Source organism: Convolutriloba macropyga, chromosome 6 (genome assembly GCF_964194025.1).
Source record: "Convolutriloba macropyga chromosome 6, txConMacr16.3, whole genome shotgun sequence".
Taxonomy (NCBI): domain Eukaryota; kingdom Metazoa; phylum Xenacoelomorpha; order Acoela; family Convolutidae; genus Convolutriloba; species Convolutriloba macropyga.
In genome coordinates, this window is record NC_134473.1 from 58,789,365 (window position 1) to 58,804,137 (window position 14,773).

The window sequence follows — 14,773 nt, forward strand, 5'->3', positions numbered from 1 at the left end:
CGACAACTCAATTCAACTAAATTCAACATAATTCAACATTCAGCCAAATTCTAGATATATTTTTACCGCTTGTGGTCATAGTTCGGGGGCCATTACAAGGTCTCAGCGGGCCCTCGTAATTGATATAAATGTGGAGCTAGGAATTAGAGAACACGAATGGACCTTAAAACTATCTTGTAAGTATTTTTTCACAAAAATGCGTTTAGTATGAGTTCAAGATCGACCAATCAGAACACGGGAAATGTTAGGCTTTAAATTTCATTTTATGACATTCTTCTCTGTGCGCGTTCGGCCCTAACGGCGTCCTCCCTCAACAACAGATTGTCAATTTAATTGCTTGCAGGAATTTAAAGGGCTTGCAGTAAATGAACTTGAATCTAGCTCGTTGTGAGTCCGTGATGGTATAACTGAAAGTGATATATATTGTGTGTCGTGCAACAGTTTTCGTTATTTGTAATTTGCTGTCAAAAATTCAATTCAAAATGTATAAATTGGAGCGACTTTAACTATATTCAATTCTTTACTGGCAACTTCGGTACATTCTATTGAAGCAGTTCTGTGGAAATTCCTGAACTCAATTTCAGCAGTTAACATTCAATTTTAAAGGCGGCTTCAAACACTGGGAACGAGCTACAGAGACCTGAAGAATTCTGCAAATAACTTTAATTTTCCAGAATAAAAATTTGGAGCGAACAGTAAACGTCTCGTGTTGCCATGAGCTGGATTTATGAAAATCACAAATACAATTCATTCTGGTCGCATTAGGATTTTTTGTTGCTAATAGACTAAATTATTCCTGTAATACTGTCTCATCGCAATTATCCAATGCTACACACGTTTGCGATGCTCCTATAAAGCTCATATTTCCATCTTTATATTGGTTAAAATTTTGTAGATAGATTTGGTTCTTAATCTGAAGCTTGATTAGTTATCATAATCATCAGTTGAGGATATCAAACTGCGGTCAATGAGTCCGCCCTCTTCAGCTTCACAGCAAGGTCAATACGCCAACTCTGGCTCAATCGTGGTGCAAGTGGGCCAATGTGGTAACCAGATAGGTCCTCAGTTGTTCAAGTTGGCACAACATAGTGTCTCCAACGGACTTGTGGACCGAACGGGTTATTGTCGTGCTGTTTGTGTAGACACAGAGGACAAAGTGGCCAATGTTCGGATGCTCAACAAACATCTCAAGAAGGCATGGTCAAAACGTTTTATTTGGAAAAACTTATAACATGAGCTCAAAAACATCTCATACTGGATGGGGGGCTTAATTTTTTTAAACTTTGGTTACGAAACAAAAAAATAGTTGCCGACAGTTAATCGATTTAGTTAAAATCAGTTTTAATTGTGATAGAAACTGATAAGAAACGCCGCCTTATAATTCAGATGAGCTTGCAGGCACGTCAAGTTAACATTGGTTTTTGGTCATTTTGTTTTCTGCCTACAGAAATTGTAACGCAGATTCTGTGTAACTTATCAAAGAAGGAAAGCGAAAATTGGGTTATACTAAATAATGGGCCAATTTTTGCTTGGCATTTGTTGTAGGTAAAATATCGAGAAGGGAATGTGGTCAACGGACACTTTGGAAGAGGATCCAATTGGGCCATGGGATACAATCTGGAGGAGAGGTGAATTTAGTTTAGATCCTATCCCGCTTTCTAAAACCATCGTCTTTCGCTCTGTGATTCTTTGAAATTTTCAAACTCTAACTGATTGTTAAGAAAAATCTTTGCAACAATGTTCGCTTTAAATGCTGCCATCGCACCAATTTGGCCCGACGATTATTGTCCTATTGCATGTGATATTGTCACTAATTTCAACCACAGAGTTTGACTTCAAATTTTGAGATAACGTAGCTGAGATAACGCTTTGCTGAAGGTAACGTACAGAATACTAAGCATCTCAATTGTCAACTGTCCTAATGAACGACAGAACGTTATCTTTCAATGTCACAAATGTACCAGAATGTTGCTCAATTCTTGCTAACTTACGGTAGCCGTGCGTTCTTGCAATGCCCTCAAAAGATAAGCGTCTGAATTAGACTAGGGTCATGCAAGGCAACAGTCTTTCCCAATATTTTGCAAGGTAACTGTAAATGGGGGGAATTTTACAAAATTAGCGTGTGAGTTCGAGCAGCAAAGGATTTGACTTACTTTGTAATGTTGCAGAATTAGTTAACTCAATAAAACGCGTCAAATCATTTTTTTAATAGCCGCCCTTATCTTCTCAGCCGGTTATTATAGCGCTCCTATTTTTTTTAAAATCCAAGAATTGGATTGTATTGGTGCTCTGTCTTTTTACAGTTCAAAGAATTTGAATTGTATTGGGGCGCTGTCTTTTTTTAAAGATCTGTTCACACATTTTCATGATTTTTGAAGTCAAATTGGAGTAGTGATTTTGGTCACGCCGAAACAGGAAATAGAGCGAAAAAGCCAGTGGTTTTGCGGCGTGAAATTTTTTCGCTCTAAATTTAAAGTAGAGTGAGAAAACGGTGTTTGAACAAAAATTCGTTTTCTCGCTAGTGATTTTTTGTTCACATGCGGCAATTTCATTTTTACTCTTTTTTCGATTTTTTGGATCGGATTTTTTTCTAAATGGTTTTTCCAATCCATTCATAGTCCGTTTTAGGTCTAGTTTTTTTTAGTCAATGAAAATTTTTTGAATTGTACGTCAGGACTTCTGCTGTTTTTTTAATTTTTGTAAGATGTTTTCACACCTTTTTTCACGACTTTGAACTTTCAAAACGGGATAAACAGGTAAAGCTCAGCGGGCATCAAGTTTCATTAGAGGCCCTTAGCCGCGTTTAGTAGTTCTTCAAGTACTGACAGTGGTGAAGCTAATGGGAAGGCTTCAAGGTTAACAGGTCATTTCAGAAGTTTTTGAGCCCAAAATGTTGCACTTTTTTCGGATTTTTTGTTGGACCAGTCTGAAATTGAGGTTTGTAAAAGTTGGTAAAGGTCTTTTGCAAGACGTAATTACTTTTTATGGCCATTTTAAGAGCTATATGTATTGATACACCAAACACAAACACGGTAATTCATTCTAATTTTTAAAATTTTTTCAAATTTTTTGAATATTTTGTTTCAGCTCTTGGTGTCACAATAATAGGATGTTTTATAGTTTCTAGTGGTAATGGAATGGTTTTCAACTTCACGAATTTTACCAATTTTTTTGACAAATTTTGAAGTTTTTCAATTGTCTGACATTAATTGTCATTATTCAAGTTTTCCAGCTCATGGAGGCAAGAAATCTCGTCTAGGATTTGCTAATAGTTTACTGCAAAATTTTTATTGGCCATGGCATAAGCCAATTTTTTCAAATTTTTGAAAATTATTGTCAATTTTTAGGTTTCTCTAACCTGAACAGCCAAAACATTTCCTTTAGGTTTTGATAATAGGTTACTGCTTAGTTTCTAGTGGTAATGGGGAATGTATTTCAAGATTTCAACATTACAAATTTTAGCGATTTTCAAATTGTAATTTTTTCTTTGACTTCCTGAAGTTTTGGTCTTTTTCCTCAGTGGCCAGGAGTTTGCTGCTATTGAGTTTGTTAGTATGTTATTGCAGAGTTTCTAATAGCAACAAAATAGTTTTTTGTTTTTTTTAGATTGCAAATATAAGTAATTTTTTAAATAAAGCTTGCAATTTAAATTTTTTGATTTTCAAATTTTTTGAATCTTTTTTTCGTCATTTTCTGAGTTTAACTATCTTCATTGGCCAACGAAATTTTTTAAATGTTGCAGATGAGTTACAAGACAGAACTCCACAGAGAAAAAATGAATTTGAACATTTTTTCCAGACACATTTTCGAAAAATATCTTTAAATTTATCCTTTTCATTTGAAGCATTTTTCAGTTCTTTTTGAAGCATTTGTCATTTTTTGGAGATTATCTACCTTTAGTGTCAAATTAACCTCTTTCAAGTCTTTTGCGTGAGTTAATGACTATATTGCATTGTGTGATAAATGGCCCTCAGGTTAAAAGCTTCAAAAGTTTTAGGAATAATTGTTTTTTTGTTTAGTTTGATTCTTTTAGTTTCACAACTTTCGAGATTTTGTCTTTTTGGCTGGGATTGTTCAATTGATCTGCTGGTCAGGTACATTAGGTCTGTTTTTCATTCAATTCCTTGGATTGTATTTCAGGACTTGTCCTGCTATGTTTTTTAATTTTGTAAGATGTTTTCACACCTTTTTTCATGACTTTGAGCTTTCAAAACGGGATAAACAGGTAAAGCTCAGCGGGCATCAAGTTTTAGAGGCCCTTAGCCGCGTTTAATAGTTCTTCAAGTACTTAGAGTGGTGAAGCTACTTGGAAGGACGTAATTCAAGGTCAACAGGTCATTTTCAAAGTTTTTGAGCCTTTAAATGTTGCAATTTTTTTGTCTTTTTTTGGGATTTTTTGTTATACCAGTCTAAAATTGAGGTTTGTAAAAGTTGGTAAAGGTCTTTTGCAAGACGTAATTACTTTTTATGGCCATTTTAAGAGCTATATGTATTGATACACCAAACACAAACACGGTAATTCATTCTAATTTTTAAAATTTTTTCAAATTTTTTGAATATTTTGTTTCAGCTCTTGGTGTCACAATAATAGGATGTTTTATAGTTTCTAGTGGTAATGGAATGGTTTTCAACTTCACGAATTTTACCAATTTTTTTGACAAATTTTGAAGTTTTTCAATTGTCTGACATTAATTGTCATTATTCAAGTTTTCCAGCTCATGGGGGCAAGAAATCTCGTCTAGGATTTGCTAATAGTTTACTGCAAAATTTTTATTTCCATGGCATAAGCTAATTTTTTAAAATTTTTGAATATTGTTGTCAATTTTTAGGTTTCTCTAACCTGAACAGCCAAAACCTTTCCTTTAGGTTTTGATAATAGGTTACTGCATAGTTTCTAGTGGTAATGGGGAATGTATTTCAAGATTTCAACATTACAAATTTTAGCGATTTTCAAATTGTAATTTTTTCTTTGACTTCCTGAAGTTTTGGTCTTTTTCCTCAGTGGCCAGGAGTTTGCTGCTATTGAGTTTGTTAGTATGTTATTGCAGAGTTTCTAATAGCAACAAAATAGTTTTTTGTTTTTTTTAGATTGCAAATATAAGTAATTTTTTAAATAAAGCTTGCAATTTAAATTTTTTGATTGTTTTCAAATTTTTTGAATCTTTTTTTCGTCATTTTCTGAGTTTAACTATCTTTATTGCCCAACGAAATTTTTTAAATGTTGCAGATGAGTTACAAGACAGAACTCCACAGAGAAAAAATGAATTTGAACATTTTTTTCCAGACACATTTTCGAATAATATCTTTAAATTTATCCTTTTCATTTGAAGCATTTTTCAGTTTTTTGAAGCATTTGTCATTTTTTGGAGATTATCTACCTTTAGTGTCAAATTATTCTCTTTCAAGTCTTTTGCGTGAGTTAATGACTATTTTGCATTGTTTCATAAATGGTCTTCAGGTTAACAGCTTCAAAAGTTTTAGGAATAATTGTTTTTTTGTTTAGTTTGATTCTTTTAGTTTCACAACTTTCGAGATTTTGTCTTTTTGGCTGGGATTGTTCAATTGATCTGCTCGTCAGGTACATTAGGTCTGTTTTTCATTCAATTCCTTGGATTTTATTTCAAGACTTGTCCTGCTATGTTTTTTAGTTTTGTAATGTTTTCACACCTTTTTTCATGACTTTGAGCTTTCAAAACGGGATAAACAGGTAAAGCTCAGCGGGCATCAAGTTTTAGAGGCCCTTAGCCGCGTTTAATAGTTCTTCAAGTACTTAGAGTGGTGAAGCTACTTGGAAGGACGTAATTCAAGGTCAACAGGTCATTTTCAGAAGTTTTTGAGCCTTTAAATGTTGCATTTTTTTCGTCTTTTGGATTTTTTGTTATACCAGTCTGAAATTGAGGTTTGTAAAAGTTGGTAAAGGTCTTTTGCAAGACGTAATTACTTTTTATGGCCATTTTAAGAGCTATATGTATTGATACACCAAACACAAACACGGTAATTCATTCTAATTTTTAAAATTTTTTCAAATTTTTTGAATATTTTGTTTCAGCTCTTGGTGTCAAAATAATAGGTTGTTTTATAGTTTCTAGTGGTAATGGAATGGTTTTCAACTTCACGAATTTTACCAATTTTTTTGACAAATTTTGAAGTTTTTCAATTGTCTGACATTAATTGTCATTATTCAAGTTTTCCAGCTCATGGAGGCAAGAAATCTCGTCTAGGATTTGCTAATAGTTTACTGCAAAATTTTTATTGGCCATGGCATAAGCCAATTTTTTCAAATTTTTGAAAATTGTTGTCAATTTTTAGGTTTCTCTAACCTGAACAGCCAAAACATTTCCTTTAGGTTTTGATAATAGGTTACTGCATAGTTTCTAGTGGTAATGGGGAATGTATTTCAAGATTTCAACATTACAAATTTTAGCGATTTTCAAATTGTAATTTTTTCTTTGACTTCCTGAAGTTTTAGTCTTTTTCCTCAGTGGCCAGGGGTTTGCTGCTATTGAGTTTGTTAGTATGTTATTGCAGAGTTTCTAATAGCAACAAAATAGTTTTTTGTTTTTTTTAGATTGCAAATATAAGTAATTTTTTAAATAAAGCTTGCAATTTAAATTTTTTGATTTTCAAATTTTTTGAATCTTTTTTTCGTCATTTTCTGAGTTTAACTATCTTTATTGGCCAACGAAATTTTTTAAATGCTGCAGATGAGTTACAAGACAGAACTCCACAGAGAAAAAATGAATTTGAACATTTTTTCCAGACACATTTTCGAAAAATATCTTTAAATTTATCCTTTTCATTTGAAGCATTTTTCAGTTCTTTTTGAAGCATTTGTGATTTTTTGGAGATTATCTACCTTTAGTGTCAAATTAACCTCTTTCAAGTCTTTTGCGTGAGTTGATGACTATATTGCATTGTTTCATAAATGGCCTTCAGGTTAAAAGCTTCAAAAGTTTTAGGAATAATTGTTTTTTTGTTTAGTTTGATTCTTTTAGTTTCACAACTTTCGAGATTTTGTCTTTTTGGCTGGGATTGTTCAATTGATCTGCTGGTCAGGTACATTAGGTCTGTTTTTCATTCAATTCCTTGGATTTTATTTCAAGACTTGTCCTGCTATGTTTTTTAGTTTTGTAATATGTTTTCACACCTTTTTTCATGACTTTGAGCTTTCAAAACGGGATAAACAGGTAAAGCTCAGCGGGCATCAAGTTTTAGAGGCCCTTAGCCGCGTTTAATAGTTCTTCAAGTACTTAGAGTGGTGAAGCTACTTGGAAGGACGTAATTCAAGGTCAACAGGTCATTTTCAGAAGTTTTTGAGCCTTTAAATGTTGCAATTTTTTCGTCTTTTTTCGGATTTTTTGTTATACCAGTCTAAAATTGAGGTTTGTAAAAGTTGGTAAAGGTCTTTTGCAAGACTTAATTACTTTTTATGGTCATTTTAAGAGCTATATGTATTGCTACACCAAACATAAACATGGTAATTTATTCTAATTTGTAAAATTTTCTTCAAGCTTTTCGAATATTTTTGTTGTTTCAGATCTTCGTGTCACAATATTAGGTTATTTTATAGTTTCTAGTGGTAATGGAATGGTTTTCAACTTAACGAATTTTACCAATTTTTTTGACAAAACTTGCCGTTTTTCAATTGTCTGACATTAATTGTCATTATTCAAGTTTTCCAACTCATGGGGGCAAGAAATCTCGTCTAGGATTTGCTAATAGTTTACTGCAAAATTTTTATTGGCCATGGCATAAGCCAATTTTTTCAAATTTTTGAAAATTGTTGTCAATTTTAAGATTTTTCTAACCTGAACAGCCAAAACATTTCCTTTAGGTTTTGATAATAGGTTACTGCATAGTTTCTAGTGGTAATGGGGAATGTATTTCAAGATTTTAACATTACAAATTTTAGCGATTTTCAAATTGTAATTTTTTATTTGACTTCCTGAAGTTTTAGTCTTTTTCCTCAGTGGCCAGGGGTTTGCTGCTATTGAGTTTGTTAGTATGTTATTGCAGAGTTTCTAATAGCAACAAAATAGTTTTTGTTTTTTTAGATTGCAAATATAAGTAATTTTTTAAATAAAGCTTGCAATTTAAATTTTTTGATTGTTTTCAAATTTTTTGAATCTTTTTTTTCGTCATTTTCTGAGTTTAACTATCTTTATTGGCCAACGAAATTTTTTAAATGTTGCAGGTGAGTTACAAGACAGAACTCCACAGAGAAAAAATGAATTTGAACATTTTTTCCAGACACTTTTTCGAAAAATATCTTTAAATTTATCCTTTTCATTTGAAGCATTTTTCAGTTCTTTTTGAAGCATTTGTCATTTTTTGGAGATTATCTACCTTTAGTGTCAAATTAACCTCTTTCAAGTCTTTTGCGTGAGTTAATGACTCTATTGCGTTGTTTCATAAATGGCCTTCAGGTTAAAAGCTTCAAAAGTTTTAGGAATAATTGTTTTTTTGTTTAGTTTGATTCTTTTAGTTTCACAACTTTCGAGATTTTGGTCTTTTTGGCTGGGATTGTTCAATTGATCTGCTGGTCAGGTACATTAGGTCTGTTTTTCATTCAATTCCTTGGATTTTATTTCAAGACTTGTCCTGCTATGTTTTTTAGTTTTGTAATATGTTTTCACACCTTTTTTCATGACTTTGAGCTTTCAAAACGGGATAAACAGGTAAAGCTCAGCGGGCATCAAGTTTTAGAGGCCCTTAGCCGCGTTTAATAGTTCTTCAAGTACTTAGAGTGGTGAAGCTACTTGGAAGGACGTAATTCAAGGTCAACAGGTCATTTTCAGAAGTTTTTGAGCCTTTAAATGTTGCAATTTTTTCGTCTTTTTTCGGATTTTTTGTTATACCAGTCTAAAATTGAGGTTTGTAAAAGTTGGTAAAGGTCTTTTGCAAGACTTAATTACTTTTTATGGTCATTTTAAGAGCTATATGTATTGCTACACCAAACATAAACATGGTAATTTATTCTAATTTGTAAAATTTTCTTCAAGCTTTTCGAATATTTTTGTTGTTTCAGATCTTCGTGTCACAATATTAGGTTATTTTATAGTTTCTAGTGGTAATGGAATGGTTTTCAACTTAACGAATTTTACCAATTTTTTTGACAAAACTTGCCGTTTTTCAATTGTCTGACATTAATTGTCATTATTCAAGTTTTCCAACTCATGGGGGAAAGAAATCTCGTCTAGGATTTGCTAATAGTTTACTGCAAAATTTTTATTGGCCATGGCATAAGCCAATTTTTTCAAATTTTTGAAAATTGTTGTCAATTTTAAGATTTTTCTAACCTGAACAGCCAAAACATTTCCTTTAGGTTTTGATAATAGGTTACTGCATAGTTTCTAGTGGTAATGGGGAATGTATTTCAAGATTTTAACATTACAAATTTTAGCGATTTTCAAATTGTAATTTTTTATTTGACTTCCTGAAGTTTTAGTCTTTTTCCTCAGTGGCCAGGGGTTTGCTGCTATTGAGTTTGTTAGTATGTTATTGCAGAGTTTCTAATAGCAACAAAATAGTTTTTGTTTTTTTAGATTGCAAATATAAGTAATTTTTTAAATAAAGCTTGCAATTTAAATTTTTTGATTGTTTTCAAATTTTTTGAATCTTTTTTTTCGTCATTTTCTGAGTTTAACTATCTTTATTGGCCAACGAAATTTTTTAAATGTTGCAGGTGAGTTACAAGACAGAACTCCACAGAGAAAAAATGAATTTGAACATTTTTTCCAGACACTTTTTCGAAAAATATCTTTAAATTTATCCTTTTCATTTGAAGCATTTTTCAGTTCTTTTTGAAGCATTTGTCATTTTTTGGAGATTATCTACCTTTAGTGTCAAATTAACCTCTTTCAAGTCTTTTGCGTGAGTTAATGACTCTATTGCGTTGTTTCATAAATGGCCTTCAGGTTAAAAGCTTCAAAAGTTTTAGGAATAATTGTTTTTTTGTTTAGTTTGATTCTTTTAGTTTCACAACTTTCGAGATTTTGGTCTTTTTGGCTGGGATTGTTCAATTGATCTGCTGGTCAGGTACATTAGGTCTGTTTTTCATTCAACTCCTTGGATTTTATTTCAAGACTTGTCCTGCTACGTTTTTTAGTTTTGTAATATGTTTTCACACCTTTTTTCATGACTTTGAGCTTTCAAAACGGGATAAACAGGTAAAGCTCAGCGGGCATCAAGTTTTAGAGGCCCTTAGCCGCGTTTAATAGTTCTTCAAGTACTTAGAGTGGTGAAGCTACTTGGAAGGGCGTAATTCAAGGTCAACAGCTCATTTTCAGAAGTTTTTGAGCCTTTAAATGTTGCATTTTTTTCGTCTTTTTTCGGATTTTTTGTTATACCAGTCTGAAATTGAGGTTTGTAAAAGTTGGTAAAGGTATTTTGCAAGACGTAATTACGTTTTATGATCGTTTTAAGAGCTATATGTTTTGCTACACCAAACATAAACTTGGTAATTTATTCTAATTTGTAAAATTTTTTCAAGTTTTTTGAATATTTTTGTTGTTTCAGATCTTGGTGTCACAATATTAGGTTATTTTATAGTTTCTAGTGGTAATGGAATGGTTTTCAACTTCACGGATTTTACCAATTTTTTTGACAAATTTGCGGTTTTTCAATTGTCTGACATTAATTGTCATTATTCAAGTTTTCCAGCTCATGGGGGCAAGAAATCTCGTCTAGGATTTGCTAATAGTTTACTGCAAAATTTTTATTGGCCATGGCATAAGCCAATTTTTTCAAATTTTTGAAAATTGTTGTCAATTTTTAGGTTTCTCTAACCTGAACAGCCAAAACATTTCCTTTAGGTTTTGATAATAGGTTACTTATAGTTTCTAGTGGTAATGGGGAATGTGTTCCAAGATTTTAATATATAAAATTTTAGCGATTTTCAAATTGTAATTTTTTCTTTGACTTCCGGAAATTTTAGTCTTTTTCCTCAGTGGCCAGGGGTTTGCTGCTATTGAGTTTGTTAGTATGTTATTGCAGAGTTTCTAATAGCAACAAAATAGTTTTTGTTTTTTTAGATTGCAAATATAAGTAATTTTTTAAATAAAGCTTGCAATTTAAATTTTTTGGTTGTTTTCAAATTTTTTGAATCTTTTGTTCGTCATTTTCTGAGTTTAACTATCTTTATTGGCCAACGAAATTTTTTAAATATTGCAAATGAGTTACAAGACAGAACTCCACAGTGAAAAATTGAATTTGAACATTTCCAGACACATTTTCGAAAAATATCTTTAAATTTATCCCTTTCATTTGAAGCATTTTTCAGTTTTTTTTGAAGCATTTGTCATTTTTTGGAGATTATCTACCTTTAGTGTCAAATTAACCTCTTTCAAGTCTTTTGCGTGAGTTAATGACTATATTGCATTGTTTCATAAATGGCCTTCAGGTTAAAAGCTTCAAAAGTTTTAGGAATAATTGTTTTTTTGTTTAGTTTGATTCTTTTAGTTTCACAACTTTCGAGATTTTGGTCTTTTTGGCTGGGATTGTTCAATTGATCTGCTGGTCAGGTACATTAGGTCTGTTTTTCATTCAACTCCTTGGATTTTATTTCAAGACTTGTCCTGCTATGTTTTTTAGTTTTGTAATATGTTTTCACACCTTTTTTCATGACTTTGAGCTTTCAAAACGGGATAAACAGGTAAAGCTCAGCGGGCATCAAGTTTTAGAGGCCCTTAGCCGCGTTTAGTAGTTCCTCAAGTACTTAGAGTGGTGAAGCTACTTGGAAGGACGTAATTCAAGGTCAACAGGTCATTTTCAGAAGTTTTTGAGCCTTTAAATGTTGCAATTTTTTCGTCTTTTTTCGGATTTTTTGTTATACCAGTCTGAAATTGAGGTTTGTAAAAGTTGGTAAAGGTCTTTTGCAAGACGTAATTACTTTTTATGGTCTAAGAGCTATATGTATTGCTACACCAAACATAAACATGGTAATTTATTCTAATTTGTAAAATTTTTTCAAGTTTTTTGAATATTTTTGTTGTTTCAGATCTTGGTGTCACAATATTAGGTTATTTTATAGTTTCTAGTGGTAATGGAATTGTTTTCAACTTCAAGGATTCTACCAATTTTTTTTGACAAAACTTGCGGTTTTTCAATTGTCTGACATTAATTGTCATTATTCAAGTTTTCCAGCTCATGGGGGCAAGAAATCTCGTCTAGGATTTGCTAATAGTTTACTGCAAAATTTTTATTGGCCATGGCATAAGCCAATTTTTTCAAATTTTTGAAAATTGTTGTCAATTTTTAGGTTTCTCTAAACTGAACAGCCAAAACATTTCCTTTAGGTTTTGATAATAGGTTACTTATAGTTTCTAGTGGTAATGGGGAATGTGTTCCAAGATTTTAATATATAAAATTTTAGCGATTTTCAAATTGTAATTTGTCTTTGACTTCCGGAAATTTTAGTCTTTTTTCTCAGAGGCCAGGGGTTTGCTGCTGTTGAGTTTGTTATTATGTTATTGCAGAGTTTCTATTAGCAACAAAATAGTTTTTTTTGTTTGGTTTGATTCTTTTAGTTTCACAACTTTCGAGATTTTGTCTTTTTGGCTGGGATTGTTCAATTGATCTGCTGGTCAGGTACATTAGGTCTGTTTTTCATTCAATTCCTTGGATTGTATTTCAAGACTTGTCCTGCTATGTTTTTTATTTTTGTAATATGTTTTCACACCTTTTTTCATGACTTTCAGCTTTCAAAACGGGATAAACAGGTAAAGCTCAGCGGGCATCAAGTTTTAGAGGCCCTTAGCCGCGTTTAGTAGTTCTTCAAGTACTTAGAGTGTTGAAGCTACCTGGAAGGACGTAATTCAAGGTTAACAGAGGTCATTTTCAGAAGTTTTTGAGCCTTTAAATGTTGCAATTTTTTCGTCTTTTTTCGGATTTTTTGTTCTACCAGTCTGAAATTGAGGTTTGTAAAAGTTGGTAAAGGTCTTTTGCAAGACGTAATTACTATTTATGGTCTAAGAGCTATATGTATTGCTAAAACAAACATAAACATGGTAATTCATTCTAATTTGTAAAATTTTTTCAAGTTTTTTGAATATTTTTGTTGTTTCAGATCTTGGTGTCACAATATTAGGTTATTTTAATGTTTCTAGTGGTAATGGAATTGTTTTCAACTTCACGGATTTTACCAATTTTTTTGACAAAACTTGCGGTTTTTCAATTGTCTGACATTAATTGTCATTATTCAAGTTTTCCAGCTCATGGGGGCAAGAAATCTCGTCTAGGATTTGCTAATAGTTTACTGCAAAATTTTTATTGGCCATGGCATAAGCCAATTTTTTCAAATTTTTGAAAATTGTTGTCAATTTTTAGGTTTCTCTAACCTGAACAGCCAAAACATTTCCTTTAGGTTTTGATAATAGGTTACTTATAGTTTCTAGTGGTAATGGGGAATGTGTTCCAAGATTTTAATATATAAAGATTTAGCGATTTTCAAATTGTAATTTTTCCTTTGACTTCCGGAAATTTGAGTCTTTTTCCTCAGAGGCCAGGGGTTTGCTGCTATTGAGTTTGTTAGTATGTTGTTGCAGATGTTCTATTAGCAACAAAATAGTTTTTTTGTTTGGTTTGATTCTTTTAGTTTCACAACTTTCGAGATTTTGTCTTTTTGGCTGGGATTGTTCAATTGATCTGCTGGTCAGGTAAATTAGGTCTGTTTTTCATTCAATTCCTTGGATTGTATTTCAAGACTTGCCCTGCTATGTTTTTTATTTTTGTAATATGTTTTCACACCTTTTTTCATGACTTTCAGCTTTCAAAACGGGATAAACAGGTAAAGCTCAGCGGGCATCAAGTTTTAGAGGCCCTTAGCCGCGTTTAGTAGTTCTTCAAGTACTTAGAGTGTTGAAGCTTCCTGGAAGGACGTAATTCAAGGTTAACAGAGGTCATTTTCAGAAGTTTTTGAGCCTTTAAATGTTGCAATTTTTTCGTCTTTTTTCGGATTTTTTGTTCTACCAGTCTGAAATTGAGGTTTGTAAAAGTTGGTAAAGGTCTTTTGCAAGACGTAATTACTATTTATGGTCTAAGAGCTATATGTATTGCTAAACCAAACATAAACATGGTAATTTATTCTAATTTGTAAAATTTTTTCAAGTTTTTTGAATATTTTTGTTGTTTCAGATCTTGGTGTCACAATATTAGGTTATTTTAATGTTTCTAGTGGTAATGGAATTAATTTCAACTTCACGGATTTTACCAATTTTTTTTGACAAAACTTGCGGTTTTTCAATTGTCTGACATTAATTGTCATTATTCAAGTTTTCCAGCTCATGGGGGCAAGAAATCTCGTCTAGGATTACTGCAAAATTTTTATTGGCCATGGCATAAGCCAATTTTTTCAAATTTTTGAAAATTGTTGTCAATTTTTAGGTTTCTCTATCCTGAACAGCCATAACATTTCCTTTAGGTTTTGATAATAGGTTACTTATAGTTTCTAGTGGTAATGGGGAATGTGTTCCAAGATTTTAATATATAAAATTTTAGCGATTTTCAAATTGTAATTTTTTCTTTGACTTCCGGAAATTTGAGTCTTTTTCCTCAGAGGCCAGGGGTTTGCTGCTATTGAGTTTGTTAGTATGTTGTTGCAGATGTTCTATTAGCAACAAAATAGTTTTTTTGTTTGCTTTGATTCTTTTAGTTTCACAACTTTCGAGATTTTGTCTTTTTGGCTGGGATTGTTCAATTGATCTGCTGGTCAGGTACATTAGGTCTGTTTTTCATTCAATTCCTTGGATTGTATTTCAAGACTTGTCCTGCTATG

At 32.1% G+C, this 14,773-nt stretch overlaps 1 protein-coding gene across 1 annotated transcript in view; it reads left to right on the forward strand.

Annotated features, from left to right (window-relative positions):
- Window positions 1-835: 835 nt before the first annotated feature.
- The window catches only part of LOC142341804 (tubulin delta chain-like), a 33,222-nt gene continuing 19,284 nt past the window's right edge, over window positions 836-14,773 (forward strand). Inside the window, exons 1-2 of the mRNA XM_075393045.1 lie at window positions 836-1,195; window positions 1,546-1,628. Coding sequence (XP_075249160.1) covers window positions 968-1,195; window positions 1,546-1,628 — 311 coding nt within the window. The 5' untranslated portion in view covers window positions 836-967. The remainder of the gene's footprint in view (window positions 1,196-1,545; window positions 1,629-14,773) is intronic.